Source organism: Zea mays, chromosome 2 (assembly GCF_902167145.1).
Source record: "Zea mays cultivar B73 chromosome 2, Zm-B73-REFERENCE-NAM-5.0, whole genome shotgun sequence".
In the NCBI taxonomy this organism is placed as follows: Eukaryota; Viridiplantae; Streptophyta; class Magnoliopsida; order Poales; family Poaceae; genus Zea; species Zea mays.
Genome location: NC_050097.1, coordinates 31,422,766 through 31,447,273, shown reverse-complemented (window position 1 = coordinate 31,447,273; position 24,508 = coordinate 31,422,766). Strand labels below are relative to the sequence as shown.

The 24,508-nt window shown below is 46.8% G+C and overlaps 1 protein-coding gene and 1 pseudogene across 1 annotated transcript; both read left to right on the top strand.

Moving 5' to 3' along the window:
• The first annotated feature begins 17,537 nt into the window (after positions 1 to 17,537).
• LOC100285988 (uncharacterized) lies at positions 17,538 to 19,407 on the top strand. The gene is made up of 2 exons (NM_001158876.2): positions 17,538 to 18,596; positions 18,689 to 19,407. Exons 1-2 carry the CDS (start codon positions 17,748 to 17,750, stop codon positions 19,187 to 19,189), a joined length of 1,350 nt encoding a protein of 449 aa, NP_001152348.2. The 5' UTR covers positions 17,538 to 17,747; the 3' UTR covers positions 19,190 to 19,407.
• Positions 19,408 to 22,639: 3,232 nt separating this feature from the next.
• Positions 22,640 to 23,856, top strand: LOC109944142 (pentatricopeptide repeat-containing protein At4g14850-like; annotated as a pseudogene).
• Positions 23,857 to 24,508: the final 652 nt, after the last annotated feature.

Here is a 24,508-nt window from a genome sequence, read left to right as displayed (position 1 = left end):
GATCTCGCCCTGTCGGCCGGCCATCAGCAGCAGCTCTGGGCCACTATCTCCAAGTGCGAGAATGTACGTGTCCCGCGGGAGACGAACTTCAACTCTACGGCAGCGGTAGTAGGGAAGGCACTCCCATCGTCATCGGCAAGGGCGCACTGTTTAGCGCTACCACATTCCGCTACCGACCGCCATGAGGGCGCCTCCGCTGGTTATTGTTGCGACCTATTCTAGGTGCCCATCCATGTGCTCTCATTTCGTCCAAATGGCGTCCATGGGATACAGGTGGCTGCACACGTGCAAGTCCAATGCGCGGAGGGTGTCCGCCTTATCTTATAGGGTCAAAAATTTTAGGAATAATAAGATAAGCTAAGATATAAAAGGTTTATCTTCTAGGTGTCTGGTTTTTGGTCAAGTAGACTCGGTCTTTGAGCACCCGTAATGTTGCAGCTCGAGGACGAGCTGCTTGTCCAGGAGGGGTGTAGTGTCAAGGCCTAAGGAGGCCTACGGAGGGGCTACGGCAGCAGTAGCTATGGGCCCTCCAAGGGGGATTAGATAAGGATAGTTAGAGATAAGATTAGAAGATTAGTTGAGATTATTTAGGAGATTAGCTGAGATTATCTAGAAAAGTTATCAATTAGTTTGTTGAGAGTTTGTAGGGGAGTTTTAAGGAGATAAGGATCTCTAGCTAGACAGGGGTGGTCAGCCGGACTATTTATGTAATCATTGGATGAGAAATAAAGTAGGCAAGAATTAGAGGGGAGAAACTCTCCTCTTGCTCGGCCGTGGGCAGAGACCCCCCGACCGACGTTCCTGCCATTGATACCCCTCTCCAATCCCTCACCAATCTAGCGACCATAACATCCCTTAAGGGACTAAAGACTAAAACAGTTTAGTCTCAGTTTTAGTCCCACTGTTTGGCAATTTAGAGACTAATTAAGATTAAAATAAAGGGACTAATCTTTAGTTCCTTAAACCAAACGATGCCTTACATGCATCTCTAATGATTCCCAATATTTCTACTCCCAATATCTCTAAATTGGGCTTCTCTCAAATCTAAAAGCACAAAAAAAATATACCCAACTCTAATAGCTCCTTAGAAATATCCTAATGCCGCACATCTAGCTAGATTGACTTTTTCTTTAATTGTTGCGCGCGTTCGAATTACTCATACATTCTTGTTGCATTTGAACGGGCTTGATATAGATGGCTGTAGTTGTTTAGGTTGTTGCTGCATGTTTGTTTTTTGGAACAATTGGATCTATACCATTAAAAAAATCCAAACTTTAGATATATACCATGAACCCCACATGTCATTGACTCATGTGGACCCACATGTAAGTGAGATAGTAATGGTATGGATCCAAAGTGGTGATCTTTTAATGGTATGGATCCAAATTTCCCTTGTTTTTTTTCTTGATAGCAACTGTAGCTGTTTAGGATGTAGCTACATATAAAACACATATTTATATGCACGAATTTTGACTTATGATTTAACTCTAATCTAATTTTTGTTTGAAACTAAAAGACTGTATCATTAATTTATTGATTGATTGTTGGCACTGTAGCTGTTAGTAGGGATGAAAATGGTTTTGGAATTTTTCGGTATTCTGGAAACCGATTTCGAAATTTTCGATCGGATTCACCGGTAACGGTATTTTTCGAAAATGGAATCGGTTTTCGGAATTTTCTATCGGAATCGGCGTGGTGTTTTACGGTCCATTTCCTTCGGTTACCGGTTTTGTCGGAAATTACCGGATTTGTGTCTCGGAATTTTCCGGAATTGTGTCTCAGAATTTTTCGAAAATTGTGTCTTAGATTTTTCGGAATTTTCCAGCATATGATTTTTCGCATCGCCTGTACGTCTCTAGATAAGGATTACTTATTTTTGTATTTTTTGGACGCCTTAATATTTTTTTTTGGATAGATGGTGTTGAAAGGCGGTTGGGATTAACGATTTGGTCTCTCGAACGAATCCAACATTTTCTATGCACATGTTATGTATTAGTAATATATAATGATAGAGAGCTGACAGTCTGTCTTTTCCACACACTAGGTTTTAGGGTTTTCCTGTGATGCTGTGAAAAAACTCTTTATGTGAGGAAAAAATATTTCATAAGTAAGCATGTCATGTCAGCTAGATCGAGTGGATATTGTGAACTGTGAACTGTGAACTTTGAGTCTAGATCGAGCGGATATTGTGAACTGTGAACTTTGAGTCTAGATCGAGTGGATATTGTGAACTGTGAACTTTGAGTCTGTGAACTTGTTATACGGTGAACTTGTTATATTGTGAACTTGTGATCTTTGTAAACTTTTTATATTATAAATTTGTGTTCCTTGTGACCTTTTTATATTGTGAACGTGTGGTCTTTGTGATCTTTTGTCAACTTTGTTGTATTGTGAAGTTTGATATGTTTACCGGTCGTATTTTAGATTTCGACCGTTACAAGTGTAATTTCCGCACCAAACTTTCGTTTTCGATGTTTCTGAAATACCGATATCGTTTCTGTTTCTAGAGTTACCGTTTTCAATTTTGTTTCCAATAAAAATTATAAAATGATAATGGTTTTAATGTTTATCGACCGTTTCCGACCGTTTTCATCCCTAGGTGTTAGAGTAGGTTGCAGCATGCCTACGCTATGGCTACTAGCTCACGGACGCTGTGAACACTACGTGTGATGGATTTTGTCGACGGAAACATGAAAACGAGGGAGATTGAGAGAAGATCAGCAGGCGTATATTTCATGTATTCTAACTCCATCTTTCTAAGTGATTTCTATTTTTCTAAAAAAAATATTTAAAAAAAAATAGAAATCACTTTAAAAAAATAAGATTCTCAAACTAGACCTAAAATATATTTTGGGATTATAGATATTAGTAACATATATTTTGGGATTATAGATATTAGTAACTATTGGAGATACTCTTACAAAATAACAATTAATATTTATGATATAAAAAATGATTGATTGAACTAACCTAGATTCAAATCCTAGATTGATCTTGCACCCCAGATGAAACGCACGCCGTGCACCCGAGCACGATGAAGAGTTCTACCGCCGGGTCATTCTGAGGTGCACCTTGAAAACGACCAACTCCTCGACGTCGTTGTCGTTGTCGTCGTACGGGAAGTCTGGCCCGAAGCCGTATTCCTCCATCCACCACTTCTCCGCCCGCGACAATCTCCGCGTCGCCTCGTCGTCCTCCCGATACAGGAACACGAGCAGGTATCCCATGTTCCGGCCTTCTCCGTCCTTGACGCACCAATAGCGCGTCGCCGGCACGTACTGCCCCGGCCCAGCTCTTCGCGGGAACCCAATAATGGCATCGTCGCCGTGCTTCGTTCGCGGGCGCCGCACGACGAAGAACCACTCGAACCTGTCGTTTGCCGGCGGGAGCACGGCCGTCAGCACCGCGGGGTGGTCGGCGCATACGTCGGTGGCGTGGTGCATGCGGCACCGCAGCGGGTCCCCGACGCTGCGACTGGCGAGGTACAGCTGCACGAGCACCTGCGGCTTCACCGGCACGACCGCGCGTTTCTCCGCGGGCGTCGTGCTGTGCTGGACGAGTCTCCTGTGCAGCACCCCGCCGCGAGCTGGGTACACCTTGCAAACGACCATGTCGAAAGCCCCGGCGCCGGAGACGTCGCTGCGGTCGCCGTACTCGTCCATGCGCCACCCGGTCTCCCTGGAGGCACTGGCCTCCGCCGCGTCCTCGTAGTAGCGGAAGGAGTGGCAGTACCACGCGGCAACGGGCTTGGCCTCGCCGACGAGGCGGTACGCGCCGCGCCCCGCCCTCCGCTTGCCGCCGAGGCCTCGCCCGCGGCAGACGAAGAAGAACCACTCGAGCCGGTCGCCGCCGTTGGCGGGCGGGTGGACCTTGGCGAGGAACGCCGGGTGAGCGCCGTAGACGTCGGCGTCGTGGATCTGCGGCGGCAGCTCGCTCCACCGCAGGGCGCGGCGCGCGGGCAGGTACCGCCCGACGAGGTCGTCCGGGCTGTTACCGCGCCGCGGCGGTGGCCTCGGCGGCCTGCCCACGCCGGCGGTGACGAGCACCCAGCCGTCGTTGGTGTCCTCGTCGCGGGGGCTGGTGTACGCGGCCGGATCAGTGGCTCCCGGCGCCGCCGGTTTCTTGGGTGACATTGCGGGACGCTTTCCAACGGTCCAAAACGATGTGATCGATCGCCTCGCGAACGGGAAGTCTAACATGCGATTTTATAGAGGCGGCTTCCGATGCAATAGAATAGTAGATTAGATGGCTGCGGAGCCTAGCTAGGATGATACTGAGGCCGAGTAGGCAATTATCACGCTCACCCGAGCCATCATTATTCGGAGTAGGCAGTTATTGGATTGGTCACTTTGAATTGGGCCAGACTGCCAAACGGGCCGCCACACCACACCAGAAGATGCGTTCTAAGGGCTAACATGTAGAGATAATTGTTAGGTATTAAAATTGGCTATATAGGTTTTCAATAACGCAAGCCTTAGCTAACAACTAGTCCATTAAGTTGACGCACTAAAACCAGCTAAAACTTGGCAAGAAAAAAAAGGATTGCTCTTTATCCTTTCAACGTAGTCCCTCACGAGTCACGAGCACTATAAAAAAACTAGCAGTTTCAACCAACCGATTAGTTGTAGGTCCAAATAGCTCCCTAGCTAATAGTTTTGTTGCGACTATTAGCTCTGGGGATTTTAAACCTCTCCTAATCGTACGTGGGACTAAAACATAATGCAGATGTACTGACTGATTAGTGATGACTGAAAGTTGTTCATACAAGTAAATTCACTTTTCAGTCTGTGCGTGCATGCAAGCATATTACCACCAGCACCACAACACGGCTACAGTAGTTGAAATGAATGCTAGTTGCGCATGCGGTAGGTTAGTGAATCCATCTCTCTACCACAGCGTGCACTCCTCCCTGCTAGAGATGACCGTGGGTAAGATATTCAATAGGCATACCTATGTTTACTAGAGAAAAAATATTCATACTCATACCTACTATTTATTATAGATACAAAATTACGTCGTATCTATACTCTAAACTAAAGGTAACGGGTACTCATCGAGTACCCATATCCACTAACATTATAGTAGATATGATCTTTTGAATTGTAAAAGTTAGTACCAAATATAAAATGTTGAAACCTTGTACCTCATCAATATTGAAAGACGCTAAAATAGCATATTATCTTTGTGCTAGCATTACAAATTCATCGAACCCAACATAATTTTATTATATGGTCAACAACATTCACCATTAAATGGCAACACAATACAAGCCCACACATGAGAGAACAAGCCCCTTAATCCGAACCCACATGTCATATGTTAGCGGGTTTTCCATCGGGTAGCGGGTATGGGCAAGAGAGAACATACCCATGTCGACCATACCCGATGGGTGTAACAAATGACCAAATAAAATACCTATGGATATCAAAATTTGTCATACCCATGCCCTAATAGGGTTTTTACCCATCGAGTATCAGGTTTTTGATTTCGGGTACCCATTGCCATCCCTACTGCCGGTGTTGTTCCGGTGGAATCTTCAACAGTAAGATTTTGTTCAGTTATTTCTACCACATGTGGATTGAATGGAATTGAAAAAAAAAATAAAGAATTAAACTTGTTTGTGATTTAAACTCACTAAGGGGGTGTTTGAATGCACTAGAACTAATAGTTAGTTAGCTAAAAATTGTTAGTAAAGTTAGCTAGCTAACAAATAGCTACCTAACTATTAACTAATTTACCAAAAATAGCTAATAGCTGAAGTATTAGCTAGGTTGTTTAGATGTCTCAACTAATTTTAGCCACTAACTATTAGTTTTAGTGCATTCAAACACCCCTAAATCCTACTCAATTCGTATGGATTGAGAGCAAAACAAACAAGCCCTAACATGGTTCTCACGGGATCCTCTGTAAATGTGACTGGATGGAGTTATCGGTCACAAATGTGCGAGATTGGCCAGCATCTAAACCTCGCACGTCCGTGACGGATGTTACTTCAGAGAAATTGCCTCTACGTTGTTGAGGTTCCACAGGTTGTCCCACGTGGCGTCATCATTATCGTTGCACCCATACTTAGGGGTGGGTACTTTTTTACTGAAAACAAACCGTACCGTACCGTAACGAACCGAAATTTTGGTTTTTTTAGTTCGGTTCGGTTTCGGTTTTTACATCTAAGAATTTCGATACTCGGTATCGTAATCGGTTTTCACCATATACTGAACCGAAATACCAAACTTTATGAATTCAGAATTTTGACTATTTGATTATGTGAACTAAATGTGTGATGCAATCAAATTGTTATTCACTTATTTGTATATGATGTATGATATATCTTGAAATATTTATACCTATATAATTTTTACTTTTAAAAATTATGTGTATTGTGTTGTCTTGTAACCTTCTTGAGTATAAGTTTGGAATTTGGTTTTTATCGAAAAACCGAAACCGAACTTATCGGCTTTTCATTCTCTAGAAAACCGATCGATTTCTAATATTTGAAAAACCGAACCAAAGTTTCAAAAAAACCGAATGCCCAGCGCTACCCGCTACCCATATTTGTCGCTGGTCGTGGAGTCGCAACAGTTGTCGATGCCATGAGAGCGTGTGCGTAGGATAATGATTTAACCCGACCCGAACTCGACAGATACTCGAGTCGACTGTTGTCGGATGCTGTTATAGGTAAAAAATTGACTTGTAGGTGCACCCACACCCGACTCGAAATTTCACGGGTGTGGGTGTGGGTATGGGCTTCTATTGCAAACCCGCACCCGACCCGAACTCGACAGATACTCGAGCCGACTGTTGTCGGATGCTGTTATAGGTAAAAAAAATTGACTTGTAGGTACACCCGCACCCGACCCGAAATTTCACGGGTGTGGGTATGGGTTTCTATTGTAAACCCGCACCCGACACGAAATTTTACAGATGTGGGTGTGGGTTTCTATTTCAACCCGTGGATGACCCGCACCTTACCTAAAATTTAGTTCATTCCTTATTTTTGCGTAAAAATGATTAAGATATAATAATTTTGAATAAGTAACTTGACTAATGAATTCTTGAAATGTTTTGTTGCTACTCAACGTGAAAAGGTTTAAAATCCATAGATATAACTCAATTATTGCTGGTACTTAATTGCTTATATTTGAATTATTGTTTAAATGTATACACTGAGTAAAAACTCGTGGGTGGCCCGAAACCCAATGGGTTCAATTACATGTTTGGAATCGCACTCACGGGTATGACCATAGATGAGTTTAGATAGACTTTATAGGTGCGATCGTGAACAAATTTTTGCTCTGCCTGATCCAAACTCGACCTGTTGCCATACTACCTATGTGGCTTAGAAGCTTTCAATTGAGAAAGAGACGTGAATGGCGTCATTTCGGCCGTTCCCGAAGTTCCTTATTTCCGATGACTTAAAAAATGTTGTCGAACTTAGTACTCCGTCCGCTCTAAAATATAGTTTTTGTAGTCATTTTTTCTTTCATATTTAAATAAGTGATAATAAATATAGATATATATATATACAAACTACGTTCATATATTATTAAATAAATATATGTTTAATCTAAAACAAATTATATCTTGAGACGGATAGAATATAATATATTCGAAAGCTTAGTCTAACAGCCGTGAAAAGTTACGCTATGTTGGATGGCTCAACCTCCGTCGGATATTAAGCGTTTGGTTGCGGGACAGGCAGGACAGAGACGTCTCCTGGCGTCCTCTCTCTCGTCCTCCCAATTTATGATATTTCTTTTCTTTGAGTCGCGGGACAGGCAGGACAGAGACAACTGCGAACAACACTGGAATAGTCATATTCTAACATCGGACCCTGAACCAAACAACCTTGTTTAAGGTATCATCATATCCTATCTCGTTCTTTCATTACAACCAAACACATCCAATTCCGACCGTCGTCAAAGTCCATCAAAAACTAACTGTTGGCGCCTTTTCGGAGCGCCAAATACTCAAGAAGAACCGGCGGCGGTGCTCTCTGGTCAGGCGCGGACGGTCCGCGACCTGGCGTGAGGCGGCGGTGCTCTCTGGTCAGGCGCGGACGGTCCGCGGCCTGGGGCCGGACGGTCCGCGACCTGGTGCAGGAGCTTGGGTCCTCTGCCTGACGGCCGGACGGTCCGCGCCCTGAGGCCGGACGGTCCGCGCGTGCGCAGGGGCGGCGGAAGTCGCCGGCGGCGGCCTGGATCTCGCTCCCAGGAGGGACCCCGTCGGGGAGGAGAGATCCTAGGGGTTGTCTAGGCTCGGGCCGGCCGACCTAGACTCCTCAAATCGGCGTAGAGTCGAAGAGAGGCGAAGAATTTGGGGATTGAGAGACTAAACCTAAACTAGACTAGAACTACTCCTAGGATAAAATGCGAATAAAAGTTGTATTGATTCGATTGTTGATGATTACAAATCGGCCGTAGACCTCTCTATTTATAGAGGAGGGGGGCTGGACCCTTTACACAACTGATTCCGAGCTAATCCCGCGAATATAGCTAACAACCGTAGCACAAAACTCGGAACCCTAATCTGTTCTGCGCACGCGCGGACCGTCCGGCCCACAGGCGCGGACCGTCCGGACCGCGGACCGTCCGGCCTCAGGGCCGGACAGTCCGCCGGCTCATTTCTGGTTCGAACATATGCCCCCCTGCCTTTTGGTGGAGCTGGGCGAACCAAAAGCAACTAACTCGATGTGATCACATCGGTTTTCTTAGGCATCTTGCCACATACTAGGATGGTACTGTTTGAGGAAACGCCCATTCAAAGCCTTAGGTAGATCCTTGCCTTGTAATGTTTGTAGTAAATAAGCGTTACCAGACATCACCTACTTCACTTTATAAGGACCCTCCCAGCTTGGCGACCATTTCCCAAACTTTCGGTCTTTATTCCTTAGAGGTAGAATGGTCTTCCACCAAGTCTCCTACTTGGAATGATTTTGCTTTGACCTTCTTGTTGTAGGCCCTGGCTACCATGATCTTGTCCTTTTCTATTGCTCCCAAAGCTATCATCCTCTTGTCAGTCACCTCATCAATATTATCCATCATTGAATTATAATAATCAGTAGCAGTTAGATCATTTTGTCTGGCAAACCTGACAGCATTCAAACTTATTTCCACAGGTAACACTGCTTCCTGCCCATAGACAAGCTCAAAAGGAGATACTTTAGTAGCACTATGTTTAGATATTCTATGAGCCCATAAAGCTTCAGACAAAATCTTATGCCAATGTCTAGGATTATCAGATACCTTCTTCTTTATCAAATTAATCAACGTCCTATTACTAGACTCGGCCTGTCCATTGGCCTGAGCATAATATGGAGACGAATTAAGTAGCTTAATTCTGTATAATTCAGCAAATTCATGTACCTCCTTTGACATAAAAGAAGTACCTTGATCTGTAGTCAAGGTTTGGGGAATGCCGAATCTATGAATAATATGCTCAGTTATGAACTCAATTACCTCCTTGTGCGTCATGTTCTTTAGAGCAACGGCTTCAGTCCATTTGGTGAAATAGTCAGTGGCAACTAACACAAACCGATGCCCCTTTGATGATGAAGGATGAATTTCTCCAATAAAGTCTAATCCCCATCCTCTGAATGGCCAAGGCTTGATGATAGGATGTAATTCGGCTGCAGGGACCAACTGTAGGTCGCCGAATTTTTGACACACTTGGCACCCCTTGTAGTACTTAAAACAATCAGCTGCCATACTAGGCCAATAAAAACCAGACCTTCGCAACAACCACTTCATCTTTGGAGCTGATTGATGGGTACCACAAATTCCTTCATGTACTTCGGCCATGGCTAATATAGCATCATCTGGGCCCAAGCACTTAAGCAGGACATCATTAACCGTTCGGCGGTAAAGTTCATCACTCATCAAAACATACTTGAAAGCTGTTCGCCGAATGTTCTTATCTGTCCTGATATTGGGATTTTGCAAATAATTAAGTATAGGTGTCCTCCAATCACTTGTATCGGCTTCATTGCAGCCGAATCGATTAGGAGAACCTTTCTGGTAACCTCGGACGGTCCGGCGTCAACACGCGGACGGTGCGCGACCTGGGAATTTGGCTCTGCACTGGTTATCAGATTTTCAGTTTTGTGAAATTTCCCTCTCTTTATCCGATAACCCAATGCATCTTGTGCCAAGTTGTTAGCTCTATGATTCTCAACTCTAGAGATATGCCGAATACTGAATTCGTCAAAAGAATGGATTATGCTCCAACATTTCTCAAGATAACTATTTAGAGTACCATCAAGACATTGATATTCTTCTAACACTTGTTGGACAACCAGCTGAGAATCACCAAATACCATCACATGTTTTACTCCCATACCATCTAAAAGTTCTAAACTGAATAGGAGGGCCTCATATTCAGCTTGATTATTAGTGCAATAAGTTTCCAATCGGCTAGAGAAGTCAAAGGAGACATTACTTGGTGAAACAAGTACAATGCCAATTCCTTGCCCTTCATTGCAAACCGATCCATCAAAATATAAAGTCCAAGGAGTAATAGTGAGGTATGACATGTCTAGCTCATGAATATCATTAATCCGATGTTCTACAATGAAATCCGCTACGACTTGGCCTTTCATAGATTTCAATGGTTCATAGGCCAAGTCATATTCTATTAGTGCATAAGCCCACTTACCAATTCTACCACTCATAATTGGGTTATGCAACATGTATTTGATCACATCGGCTTGACCAGAAATAGTGCAATGACTAGACAGTAAATAACATCTACATTTGGTGCATGCGTAAAACAAGCGTAAGCATAACTTTTCAATAAAAGTGTACCTTGTTTCATCATCCACCAACCTTCGGCTTAGATATGCCACAACATGCTCCTTCCTCTCAGTTTCTTGTGTCAGAACAGCCCCAATGACCTTATCCTCAGCTGCAATGTATAATCGAAATGGCACTCCTGCTTGTGGTGCTTTTAATACGGGAGCCGAAGATAAGTATTTTTTGATGAGATCAAATGCCTCTTGCTGTTCTGCCCCCCAAGTGAATTCGGCATCATTCTTAAGCCGAAGAATAGGGGTAAACGCATCAATCTTCCCGGCTAGGTTAGAAATAAATCTTCGTAAATAATTCACCTTGCCGAGGAACCTCTATACCTCGACTTTACAGGTCGGAGGCCCTACATTCCGAATAGACTTGATTCGGTCAGGGTCTATCTCTATACCATGTTCATGTATGACAAATCCTAAAAACTTACCAGCCGACACTCCAAAAGCACATTTACGTGGGTTCATTTTCAAACCATACTAACGCATTTTATCAAAGGCCTTGCGCAAATCAGCTATATGAGAACTAAACTCAGCCGATTTGACTACAATATCATCAATGTAAACTTCCACAGTGTTTCCTAACAATTCATGGAAGATCAAATTCATAGCCCTCTGATAAGTAGCACCAGCATTTTTTAGACCAAATGTCATGACAACCCACTCAAATAAACCAATGAAGCCTGGACATATAAAGGCCGTTTTAGACGCATCTTCTTCGGCCATGAAAATCTGATTATATCCGGCATTACCATCAAGGAAGCTAATAATTCTATTTTCTGATGCATTATTGATTAATGTGTCGGCTATGGGCATGGGATATTCGTCTTTAGGAGTTGCTCTATTTAAATTGCGAAAATCAATGCATACTCTAAGTTTACCTGTCTCCTTCTTCTCCACTGGCACAATATTGGAGACCCACTCTGCGTATCTGCAAGGTCTGATAAAATCAGCTTCTAGCAGCCGGTGGATTTCGTCCTTGATGCGTGGGAGAAGATCCGGACGAAATGTTCTAGCTTTTTGCTTGAAAGGTCTGAAACCAGATTTAATAGACAGCCGATGCTCTACGATCTCTCGGCTTAATCCAGGCATCTCAGTATAATTCCAAGCAAAGCAATCTGAATATTCCTTTAATAGACCGATCATCTCATTTCTAGATTCGGTCTCCAGGGTCTTGTTTACAAAAGTCGGCCTTGGAGTTTTACCATCTCCTATGTCAATCTCCTCCAAAGGATCGGCCGATGTAAACCCCTGTCCTAGTTTATCAAGATCTCTGAATTCCTCTATCATGTCCCCCATAGAGGAATCAGATGATCTTTGTGTGATGGCGGACTGTCCGGTCTCGGGGACCGGATCATCCGTAATACTGTCTTTTCGTTGTGGTAGATGTTCGGTCTTAAAGTCCGAACTCTTTTGTGAAAGACCAGACCATCCGGCCTTGGCGGCCGAACTGTCCGTGACCAAAGACTCATGAACTTTGTGTGTATTCATCATTTAACTTTATTTAGGATTTAGCCGATTTTCCATCGGCTCTAGCATTACAGGAATGAAACCTTTCTTATCTATACTTATGAATTGATAATCAGAAAAGTCTACTCCTGTGAGACATGTAGCGGTCTCATACGTCCAAAGTACAGGGGCATCGGCCACAGCGATGCAGGCCGATACATCAGCATGTACTTGTTCTATATCATCGCCTACCCATTGTATCAGCATTTGATGTAATGTAGAAGGTATACATTGATTGGCGTGAATCCAATCTCTGCCTAGGATTAAACTGTAATTTCCTTCTACATCAGCGACGAAGAATGCAGCAGCAAGGGTCTTAGTCCCGATGGTTAATTCAACGGACGTGACTCCCCTGGCTTTGATCGAACTATCAGTTCCAACACCGCTGAGGGTCATGTTGGTCTTGACAAGTTCGTCGTCTTGTTTACCTAATTTTCTGTATAACGAATAAGGCATTAGATTTACAGCCGCCCCTCCATCCACCAACATCTTAGCAATCGGTATCCCATCAATGTGGCCGCGCACGAAGAGCGGCTTTAAATGATTTACCCATTCTTTTGGTTTAGTAAAGGCGGCTTCTTTAGGACCAAAATCAAACTGAGCAACAACAGGTTCATCGTCGCCGATAATAGTACAATCGGCAGAAAATGTAATAACATTTACATCCATACCTGGGCGTTCTGGAGAAGCCTCGTAGTCGACCAGGTCTTCTCCCAGCAGGTCGTCCTCTTCCATTGATGTTGTCGTGTCGTTGGAGGCTTCCTGGTGAACGGCGGACGGTCCGCGCGCGGGGGCCGGACGGTCCGCGCCTGGTGCAGGTTGTCCAGAGACTTCCTGGTGAACGGCGGACGGTCCTCGCGCAGGGGCCGGACGGTCCGCGCCTGGTGCAGATTGACTTTCTATTTCTGTGGCCGTTTGTTTTTTCTCAACGGCCTTCGGTCTCCATTTCTTTTGCGGTGGCGGGTATAGTGGATGTGTGTCATTGAATGTCTTTTCTGCCTCCTTCTCCTGGCTCTCCTTTGCTCTTAGGTGCTGTAATTTTCTCTTTTGAGATCGTGTCAATCCCGCTGGGCACCATCGAGGCATGGAGTATTTTGGATCGGCTGTTTTGATGGTAGCCGTATCCTTTTCGGTTGTGTTGGCCGATTCGCCGAAAATCATCGGCCCTTTATTGTCTCCCTGTATGACAACATCTGCGGTGCCTATTTTGATGATGTTCTTTTTTGTTGTTCTTTGAATTGCTACAGGCATATGCCCCCCTGCCGGATTGGTCGGCCTGGAAGGCCGAGTAGTCCGGCAATCCTGTTGGGTTTGTGCCTGGTGACCGGATTGAGCAGTGCTCAATCGGTCTTGTACTGGTGGCGTCAACCTGTCAAAAACAGATGTTTGGGGTGCCCCCCAGGCGGGGTACTGTGGCATCCCAAATGGATATGGTGGCATGCCCCACATTTGATTTGGGACATATGGCGGAGGTAAATATGTGTATGGATATGGCATAGGTGGATATGGAGGTGGAGGTGTCCATGCAGGTACGTTAGGTCTCACTTGTATAGTATGACCTTTCATTTCTTCCGATTGGTGGGGTGGTCCAATCGGCCTGACCTGGTGCTGCTCATGAATGGGTGAGCGGGGTCGCTTTGCTGGCCGGTCACTGGGGCCGGCCTTCTTTTTTACGTATTTAGACAATAATTGATCAAAAGTTGGGCCGGCTTTAACCAACCGACCAGCTGCTTTGAATGTATTTGTTTTCCACGTACCTATCTCTGGTCGTCGTGGTTTGAAAGTACGTGGACGTTGTGAATCCTGAGTACGGCCGGACTGTCCGCCGGAGCTCTCCGGACCGTCCGGTGGGGTCCCGGATCGTCCGCGCCTACGTGCCGGACCGTCCGGGATACGCAGCACGGGCTCCTGCATCTGTCTCCCTGTCTGCGCTTGCCCCCTAGTACTGGAGGCTGTGATGGTTACCTTTAGGGTCTCCCCTCCATCGGGAGTCTTCTCGGCCACCACTTTCCTGCAAGAAACTTTACGATCCCCATCGACCTCTTTGGCATTGCCGATGATTGTCTCTTTGCCTTTGTCTTTATCGGCTGTGTTTGGCCGAACTAGGACTTTCTTGCCCTCGAAGTCAATCATGTTCATCGGAAAGGGCTCTGTATCCACCTGCATTTCCTGAAATTTCAATCGTCCTTCGTTAATGGCCGATTGAATCTGTCGACGGAATACATTACAATCATTAGTGGCATGAGAAAATGAGTTATGCCACTTGCAATATGCACGACGTTTTAGCTCGTCGGCGGATGGAACAGTGTGATTTATTTTAATGTTGCCATTTTTAAGTAATTCATCAAATATTCTATCACACTTACCAACATTAAATGTAAACTTAACCTCCTCTTGCCGTTTCTTTTGAACCGGCTGTAAGGAGGCACAAGCCGAAGATTTGGCCTGCTTTGGCCAAACCATTTCAGCAGCATACACCTCTGCTGATTCGTCTTCTGAGCTACTTTGGTCGCATTCTACTACATGTACGTTGTGACGAATTGTTTTAGCAGTTTCTTTGCTTCGGCTTTCACAAGCCAAAGCTCTCTGGTGTAATTGTGCTAGTGTAAAGAATTGGATGCCTTCTAATCTTTCTTTTAAATAATATCGCAGACCATTAAAGGCTAATCCTACTAGCTGTTTCTCTGCTAAATGAATTTGAAAGCATCGGTTTCTTGTATCTCGGAATCTCCGGATGTAATCATTAACCGATTCATCTTTTGTTTGTCGCAACGACACTAAATCTACCAAATCCAACTCATAGTCACCGGAGAAAAAATGATCATGAAATTTTTGTTCTAGATCCCCCCATGATGAAATGGAATTAGGAGGTAAAGTGGCATACCATGCAAACGCGGTTCCTGTTAGCGATAATGAAAATAAACGTACGCGAAATGCCTCTGTGTCGGCCAATTCTCCCAATTGTGCTAAGAACTGGCCTATATGTTCACGTGTGTTTTTCCCTTGATCACCCGAAAATTTTGCGAATTCGGGTATCCTGGTTCCCTGTGGGTATGGGTGGTGATCAAATCGGCTGTCATAAGGTTTCCGATATGATTGCCCCCCAGGGACCATGCTTACTCCGAGCTTATCTCGGAACGCCCCGGCTATTTCTTCCCTTACTATATCAATGGCAGCCGGTGCGAGACCACCGGCTCTCTGGTCAAACATAGGTGGGGTTGGCTGGACATTAGCACGTTGTCTTTCCCCCCATTGGTTTGAGTTACGTGGTGCATTTTCATTTGCCCTATATGGGTCATAGGTTTGATCGTTTCTTTCCGGCCTTCTTGGTGGGGCCGGAAAGCTTTCTTGGGCTTTGGATCCTGAATTAATGGGCTGGTGCATCGCATAGTGTGATGGGAAGTGTTGCTGGGACGGGCGAGGATTCATGTAATAATCTTCCTCAAAAGACTCATGCGCGGACTGTCCGGATACGTACCCGGACCGTCCGTGGTTATATGCGGACCGTCCGTCGTTGTATGCGGACCGTCCGACTGGGTAGTTTGGGTTCTGTGCTGTGTGTGGTGGCTCGGGCGCATATCTAGGTAACTCATTAAAAATAGGCCCGACTGTTGCTGGCCCGGACGGTCCGCGCTCACGTGCGGACGGTCCGGGCATGTGCAGATCGGCTGGTTTGTTGCCGATTTGCGGTTGCTTAGGGTATGTGTCCATCGGCATCCCATAAAGGGGTTGTGACTGGTCGTGACAACCTGTAGCCGATGTGTTACACGCGTTATCTCCTAACTCAACCTCGTGCGAAGGAAAATTTGCGGTACTAGATTTATCAAATGCACGTACTAGTCTCTTAAGATCGCTTTGCATACCCCCTATGATGTTCTGCATTTGTTCACGCTGATCTTCTACATAATTTCTAAGAGATTGCAGATCGTTGGTATTACTTACATTGGGGATATCTGGCGTGGGTTGGAGCGAAGCCGGATCCGTCGCCCGATGTCGGACGACCTTATTGTTCTTGTCCACTTTGAAGTTGGCCAAGAACTTTGCTCTCGCCTCCTGGATCATCCGCTCCTTGTGCTCCTCAAACTGGAGTTGCTCGTCAGCCGGCAAGGTTTCCCAAGTCGGCTCTATGATGTTGCTTGGAGAAATATCAGAGCTATCCCTTGAACCGGCCATTGAGGGCCGATTTGATAAGCTTAGATATGTCTTCCCCAGCGGAGTCGCCAAAAAGTATGTTGGCGCCTTTTCGGAGCGCCAAATACTCAAGAAGAACCGGCGGCGGTGCTCTCTGGTCAGACGCGGACGGTCCCCGGCACGGAGCCGGACGGTCCGCGACCTGGCGCGAGGCGGCGGTGCTCTCTGGTCAGGCGCGGACGGTCCGCGGCCTGGGGCCGGACGGTCCGCGACCTGGTGCAGGAGCTTGGGTCCTCTGCCTGACGGCCGGACGGTCCGCGCCCTGAGGCCGGACGGTCCGCGCGTGCGCAGGGGCGGCGGAAGTCGCCGGCGGCGGCCTGGATCTCGCTCCCAGGAGGGACCCCGTCGGGGAGGAGAGATCCTAGGGGTTGTCTAGGCTCGGGCCGGCCGACCTAGACTCCTCAAATCGGCGTAGAGTCGAAGAGAGGCGAAGAATTTGGGGATTGAGAGACTAAACCTAAACTAGACTAGAACTACTCCTATGATAAAATGCGAATAAAAGTTGTATTGATTCGATTGTTGATGATTACAAATCGGCCGTAGACCTCTCTATTTATAGAGGAGAGGGGGGCTGGACCCTTTACACAACTGATTCCGAGCTAATCCCGCGAATATAGCTAACAACCGTAGCACAAAACTCGGAACCCTAATCTGTTCTGCGCACGCGCGGACCGTCCGGCCCACAGGCGCGGACCGTCCGGACCGCGGACCGTCCGGCCTCAGGGCCGGACAGTCCGCCGGCTCATTTCTGGTTCGAACACTAACATATGTTTTACAGCCGGTTTCATGGTTAGCCGTCAAAAATATTTCTTGCCATCAAAAATTTATGAATTTACTATAGTGAGTGTTTGGATATCATTCTCATTTTTCCTTTATTTCATTCTCATTTTTCTATGAAGATCCCAACGGGTCTAAGGGAGTAAATTGTTCGGTGCCCGTTATAGTCGAGCACTGAAAATGAGAAGTGCTACAAGTGGAGGTTGATGCGCTCTAGCGTTCTCGGTGTTTGACACTTATATGCATGCGATCTTCTCCAGGCTCCCATGGCCATCCCTAAAACACGCCATGCTCGTCGAATGGCCCCTCCCTCTCCGTTCGCGTGGCTTCGTGCACAACTCATCCATGCCACAATTCTATCTATGCCAAGAGCAGGCAAGGGCATTCCTCACCCACGGGCCACGGCCGCGGCCGAATTGAATTAATGGCGTGACGCGAAGTCGCGAAAACCCGATTTATTACGTGACGACGACCAACGATGCAGCTCGATAGACTTATGGGCGCCTCCGTGGTCCTCGCCGTCGTTGTTTCCCTCGCCGCTGTCCTCCCTATTGCTCGCGCTGAGATCAAGACGACGCCTATTGTCTCCGACTCGCGCTCCGTCATCCTGTTCGAGGAGTTCGGCTTCAGGCGCGGCGGCCACGCCAGTGTCTCAGCCACCGGCATCTCGTGGAGGGTCCCCGAGGGGTCTCAGCTGCAAGCCGTGGACACGACGCTCATGGGTTTCTTCCTCATCTCCAACTCCCTCTTCTACGAGATCAACAATGAGTCCGACTACGCCGAGGCCACCGGCGGCGCCTTCTGCCCGCTCACAAGCAAGTACGTGCAGCGGCTCTTCCTGTTCAAGGAGGTGGCGCCCGACGGCACGGGCAGGGGCTCTCTGACCATCGACTCCGACGACCAGTACACGGTGCTGTTCAGCAGCTGCCAAGAGGGCGTGGAGGTCACCATGGACGTGCGCACCGAGATGTACAACCTGCGGCGCTCCGGCACCAGGGAGTACCTCCCCGTCGGCCTGCTACCGCTGCCGTGGATCTTCGCGGCCGCGGCCGCGGTGCACTTCGCGTTCCTGGGCACGTGGGTGGTCGTCTGCGTCAAACACCGCAGGACGGCGGAGCGCATCCACGCCGTGATGGGCGCGCTGCTGCTGTTCAAGGCGCTCAAGCTCGCGTGCGCCGCCGAGGACCAGTGGTTCGTGGAGCGCACGGGCACGCCGCATGGGTGGGACGTCGCCTTCTACGTGTTCGGCTTCTTCAAGGGCATCCTGCTCTTCACCGTCATCGTGCTCATCGGCACCGGCTGGTCCTTCTTGAAACCTTACCTCCAGGTGCATGCACGCGTCGTCTGAGATCCTGCGGTTGATCCGTGCCGTGTGATGCCTGCAACGACCAACGATAGATCGTGCGTGCGTGCGTGCAGGAGCGCGAGAAGAACGTGCTGATGATCGTCATACCCCTGCAAGTGATCGAGAACATCGCGTCCGCGGTGATAGGGGAGACGGGGCCGGCGGGGAGGGACTGGCTGGCGTGGAACCAGATATTCCTCCTGGTGGACGTCATCTGCTGTTGCGCGGTGTTCTTCCCCATCATATGGTCCATCCGCAACCTGCGGGAGGCGTCCAAGACTGACGGCAAGGCAGCGCGGAACCTCCAGAAGCTCACGCTCTTCAAGCAGTTCTACCTGGTGGTGGTGTGCTACCTCTACTTCACGCGGATCGCCGCGTCGGCCATCGCCGCCGTGCTCAGCTACAAGTACCAGTGGGCCGTCAATGTCTCCATCGAGATGACCAGCCTTGCGTTCTATGTGTTCGTGTTCTATAACTTCCAGCCCGTGGAGAAGAACCCTTACCTGTACGTGGGTGACGATGAGGAGGAAGCCGCGGGTGGGCAGCTTGAGATGGAGAGCACATTTGAGATCTGACGAGACATTTTCTTTAGATTATATGAGATCTGATGAGACATGCATGCATGTAATACGTTATGGATGTCTTATTATCTCTCCCAGTTTTGTATATATAGTTATACAGTGCTACAAACAACCTGATATGGCTTTCATGTTTTCCCAGTAGCCTAAATTGTCCTAATGTATTCAGTCATATATAAGATTAGTTAATTACTTAGGAATGAGTAAGTTCTCTGGTGCCTGGTATAATTTTCAGGATATCTGTTTATTCCAGTTATGCCTGTTTATATATAGATGATCCAAACTTCATATATACTACTTCTGTCCGAAAATATGTCTACAATTATTATTAGAGTAAAAAATATATATCCAAAGAATACTATTTAGATTACAGTTTTTATCGTAAAACTTATCCTAGAAACTAAACAGTAAATCTTAATTTTCTGCACATTATTACCTAAACTTTATGACCATAAATTTAAACAGAACCTTAATAATGTGCTAGCTAGTTCACCGCTAATTCGATATCATACAACGTACTAGTTTGAGCCAATTTTTAAGTCCAACGCATCAGGATAGCAACCGCCTTACAAAAAGTATCATAAGATACATAAAGAATCGTGGATAATATAGCTTAGTTGATTGAGTTTTTTGGGGTCGAAAATATCCACTCGATTTAAGTCTTCAACTTCTTCATATGAAAATATGGATCAACAAGAAAACCCCAGGCACGGGAAAGGGGAATACATATCCCCAATCGTTTGAAAAGCCTGTAGCTTGGCGATTCTAGTTTGGCTCGAGGTTGCCGGCCTTGTTTGGCTCGTGGTGCATATCGGGCGCTTATTACCTTCCTACAGGGAGCCAGATAACCAGATTACATGGTGTCCATCACCGGCGTCGACGGACTGAGCCAGGAGGCGATGACGAGCGGCGGCATGCCGACGGCAACGCTGTCGCCGGTGTTCAACCTCACGGTCCTCGCCTGATTCATCGTCCTCGCCTGATTAATCGCTTCGTTCGACGCACTCGTCCTACGCTTTCCCATTGGCCTCGCCCACACCCTACCCAGCGCACATCTTTCTTAACACCCAACACCGGAATAATTAGCATTTTAACACGTGCCATATCACTCTCATTATATCAGCATGCATATCGCCCCGTGCGTACCTAGATCTAAGCTCGCTAGGCCCTAGATCTGGCGCAATCCGGTTCGGGTGGTCTAGCCACGACCTCGTTGTTCTGTCGTCGTGGGGTCCAAGCGCGACCGAGGGATGGAGATCATTGTTACATAATCAAGTACATATCTATTACTACTCCATAAGACGCTAACGAGGGCGTCTACCAGTGTGCGCATGCCCCCGCTCCCATGATTTTCGCCCCGCCCCGCTCACCGAGCTCTAACGTGCGCCATTCTAGAATGCCCCGCAATCCTCGCCGCCGCGATCCCTTCCATAGGCGCCCCCATCCTCGCCCTTCCATCGGCGCCGGGTATCCCGCCCGCGAGCCCGCGCCCCCTGCCCGCGCACCAAGCTCCTTCCCCGCGGCAAGCTCCCTCCCCAGCGGCTCCTCTTCCTCCGCATGAGCCCCCTTCCTGCGCCGCCCCGGGTCACTGCCAGGTAGGCCACACCATGCAGCCGTCGCAGTCGCTGGTGTCCGCGCTCGCACCGCGATCCACTCCGCCGCCGCCCGCGTGCTCACCGACATCAAGGCCGACCTCCGAGGTACGTGTGCCGTCGCGCGGGGTCCTCGTGCTCGCTGTTCGTTCCCGCTTCCGAATCTGATGAGCTCCCGGTGGGGGGGGGGGGGTGGGGTGGGATCGGTTGTGGTGGGGGGCGCAGATGCCGAAGTATCCGGCGGGCGTAGCCGAGCGCCGTCGCCGAGGACGTCCCTGGATCGGGAGGCCGCCGAAGCGAGCGCCACGGGGCGGGATCCAGACGTGAAGCCGCCGTTGCCGCGTGATTAGGTACGGAGTTCTTGTCGTTCTACTCCTCCAACTTCAGCGGCTCCGTGGCTCCCCCGTCCGCCTCCACGGCTCCGCCCAACGTCCGCTGGTCGCCACACAATCCGCTCTCGACATGCTCTCACTTCCTTCTCCCTGCTTCCAGCCGAGACCAAGAGACAGCCGCTCAACACGGGCTTCGAGCTGCTCAGCGAGAGTGACGACTGAGACCTGCACCTTCATGCGCAACAGGTCCTACTTGTTTGCCTTTGCAATTGGGGAAAAGTCACGGGCCTTGATGTTTTGGTTGTGCCGACGCAGTGAGGAAGAAGCATGAGAATGAAGGATCCACCGGTGGCGCTGTTCGACAGCCGTAAGGTGCACACCGCGAGTATGATTACCTCACTTCACTGATGCCTGGACTCGAAAGCTTTTAAATACCATAACCAAAATTTTATCCTGATATTTTCCAATTCAGATTCCAATTGTGACCCAAATGAAGCTGCTCAATTGGCTGCAAAATATCACGGACAAGGGTTTCAAACTCTAAAGCTCATGGTTGGGAAGAAATTGAATTTAGATATATAAGTTCTGAAAGTTATACGACTTGCCCATCCAGATTGCTCATTTGTTTTTGATGTGAATGAGGGATACACAACAAATCAAGCAATTGTAGTTCTTGATAGACTAAGTCGTTCGTACTCTTGCAAATTGTAAATGGCTAGAGTTATCATTTTAAAAAAATATTTCAATAGGTTGAACTTGTTTGCTATTTGTCATCTGAACTATACGACCTTCTTCATGTGCTTGAACTAAGTTAATATGCTACTATTCTTCCATTGGTTTCAGAAATGGGAGTGACCCATGTGCTCTTTGAGCAACCAGTTCACAGAGATGATTGGGAAGGTCTTCGAGATGTCAACGCCATGACCATGGAGAAATACAAAGTCATTGTTGTTGCTAATGAAAGCTGTCGGAGTTTACTTGATGCTCAAAAAATAATACAATGGAATCTTGCCCACGTTATTAACATCAAGCTGGCAAAGTTGGGGGTTCTTGGAGCACTTTGAAAAATAGATGCTACAAGAAAATCCAATACTTCTATGATGATCGGTGGTATGATCTGAGACTAGGATTGCTATGGGCTTTGCTGGTCATTTAGCTGCTAGCCTTGGTTGCTTTAGGTCTGTTTTGTTGTGTGCTGGTAGATAGCAACTTTTGTTTACTAGCAGCTATGAAAGGCTAGCTGGCAGCTAGGATGCTAATATTCAGTCAGTTTCAAAATCTTGTTGTGAACCTTTGATTAGTTAGAATTATTACTCGATTTTAGTATTTATGACTCCTATTATTCTCACTACAAATATCTTGGGGCGTTTCTTCTTCATACAGTGAAGTGATTGCAGGTGTATCAACGATTTTTCGGCTTCTTTTACGGTTTCTTAAGTAATCATTTGAAAAAGAAGGGCTAGAATATTCCTTCTGTTTTATAGACATAGTAATTGGACATTGGATTAGCTTGTTGAAATAATAATGTCTCCGTGTCCAATTCTGTGGTGGATTTTTTTTGGGAAGTGTCGTTGCGTGGGGAAGGCCAGGGCAGTGTTTGATGGGATGGGAGTTCGGAACAACGTGTCCTGGTGTTCTATGGTTGTTGCATATGCATAGAATGGGGCAGAGGAGGAGGCTTTCTTGGTCTACTTGGGCGCAAGGAGAGCTGGGGAAGAGCCGACTGACTTCATGGTTTCCAGTGTGCTCACCACATGTGCAGGCCTGCTAGGACTTGACCTTGGGCGTGCTCTGCATGCAGTTGATGTCCGTTCCTGCATTGATTCAAACATTTTTGTAGCAAGTGCCTTGGTTGACATGTATGGGAAGTGTGGCGGAATCGAAGATGCTGAGCAGGTATTTTTCGAGATGCCACAGCGGAATCTTGTCACATGGAATGCGATGATAGGAGGTTATGCTCATATTAGTGATGCTCACAATGCACTTTCTGTGTTTGATAAAATGATAATGGGTCAAGAAACAGCACCTAACTACATCACACTTGTCAATGTTCTCACGGCATGCAGCAGAGGAGGTTTGACAAAGGAAGGGTATGAGTTGTTCCAGACAATGAAGTGGAGGTTTGGGATTGAACCAAGAATTGAGCATTATGCTTGTGTGGTGGACTTGCTTTGCCGTGCAGGAATGGAAGAGCGAGCTTATGAGATCATACAGGGGATGCCAATATGAGACCTTCCATTTCTGTCTGGGGAGCACTACTTGGGGGGTGCAAGATGCATGGGAAGACAGAGCTAGGAAGGATTGCTGCTGAGAAGTTGTTTGACCTTGATCCTCGGGATTCAGGCAATCATGTTTTGCTCTCAAACATGCTTGCATCTGCTGGCAGGTAAAGTAACTTAAATACCCTTCTTTTTCAAACAAGCTGCACTCACTCATAAATTGTGCTTCAGATTTAATGTAAGTTTTTAATTGCCCCAGGTAGGCAGAAGCAACGGATGTGAGAAAGGAGATGAAGAATGTTGGGATCAAGAAGGACCCAGGGCGCAGTTGGATCACTTGGAAAAATGTTGTCCATGTTTTCCAGGCTAAGGATACAACACATGATATGAATAGGGAGATCCAGGCATTGTTGGCCAAGCTCAAAGGGCAAATGCAAGCTGCTGGATACATGCCAGACACACAATATGCTCTCTATTCATGCTGTGGAAATCTTATGGTCTGTCAATGCTTCAGGGTGTAGACACACAACATGGCATATGGCTCAGCAGAATGGTGCATTGGATCAAGACATAAAGTTACTTAGGCCCTTGATAAGAACATCTATTAATTAATAATGATGCACATGGATAGCAGGACCACCATTTTAGGCAACTGCAAAACATGTTCCTTAGACCCCTCTTGCCTTCAAGACCACCCAACCACTAAACTCAGTATGTCATCACAGATATGGCATGACAACACGCAAAGGAATTCAACGCCTCTTTCGTTTTAGCACACCAATCAAATTTGGATGCTGCACTTTCCCTTCTATCACTGGATTGAAAAAAGATAAAATTGAGTTAATTTTGTAGTTATTATTTCTGGAGATGATAGGTCTTTCTAATGGAATTAGTTAGTTCTGACGTCGGTTGTGATTAATCACAACTAATCTTAGTGGAGTTAAGAATACTAGAGTACTGCTTTGCAACTGTTTTTTTTCATGGACTATAGAAGCTAACATTCATAATTGGAATTCTGAATTTACTACCTTTTGGCATGGATTGTTCTGCTTTTAAACATAAAGATTGTTTTAATCATATTTTATATCTTATCATCTTTACGAGGACACAGTTGTTTCAACAACTAAAGATACGATATTAGTATGGAGCTTTCTTTTCCAAAAGGTACCACTT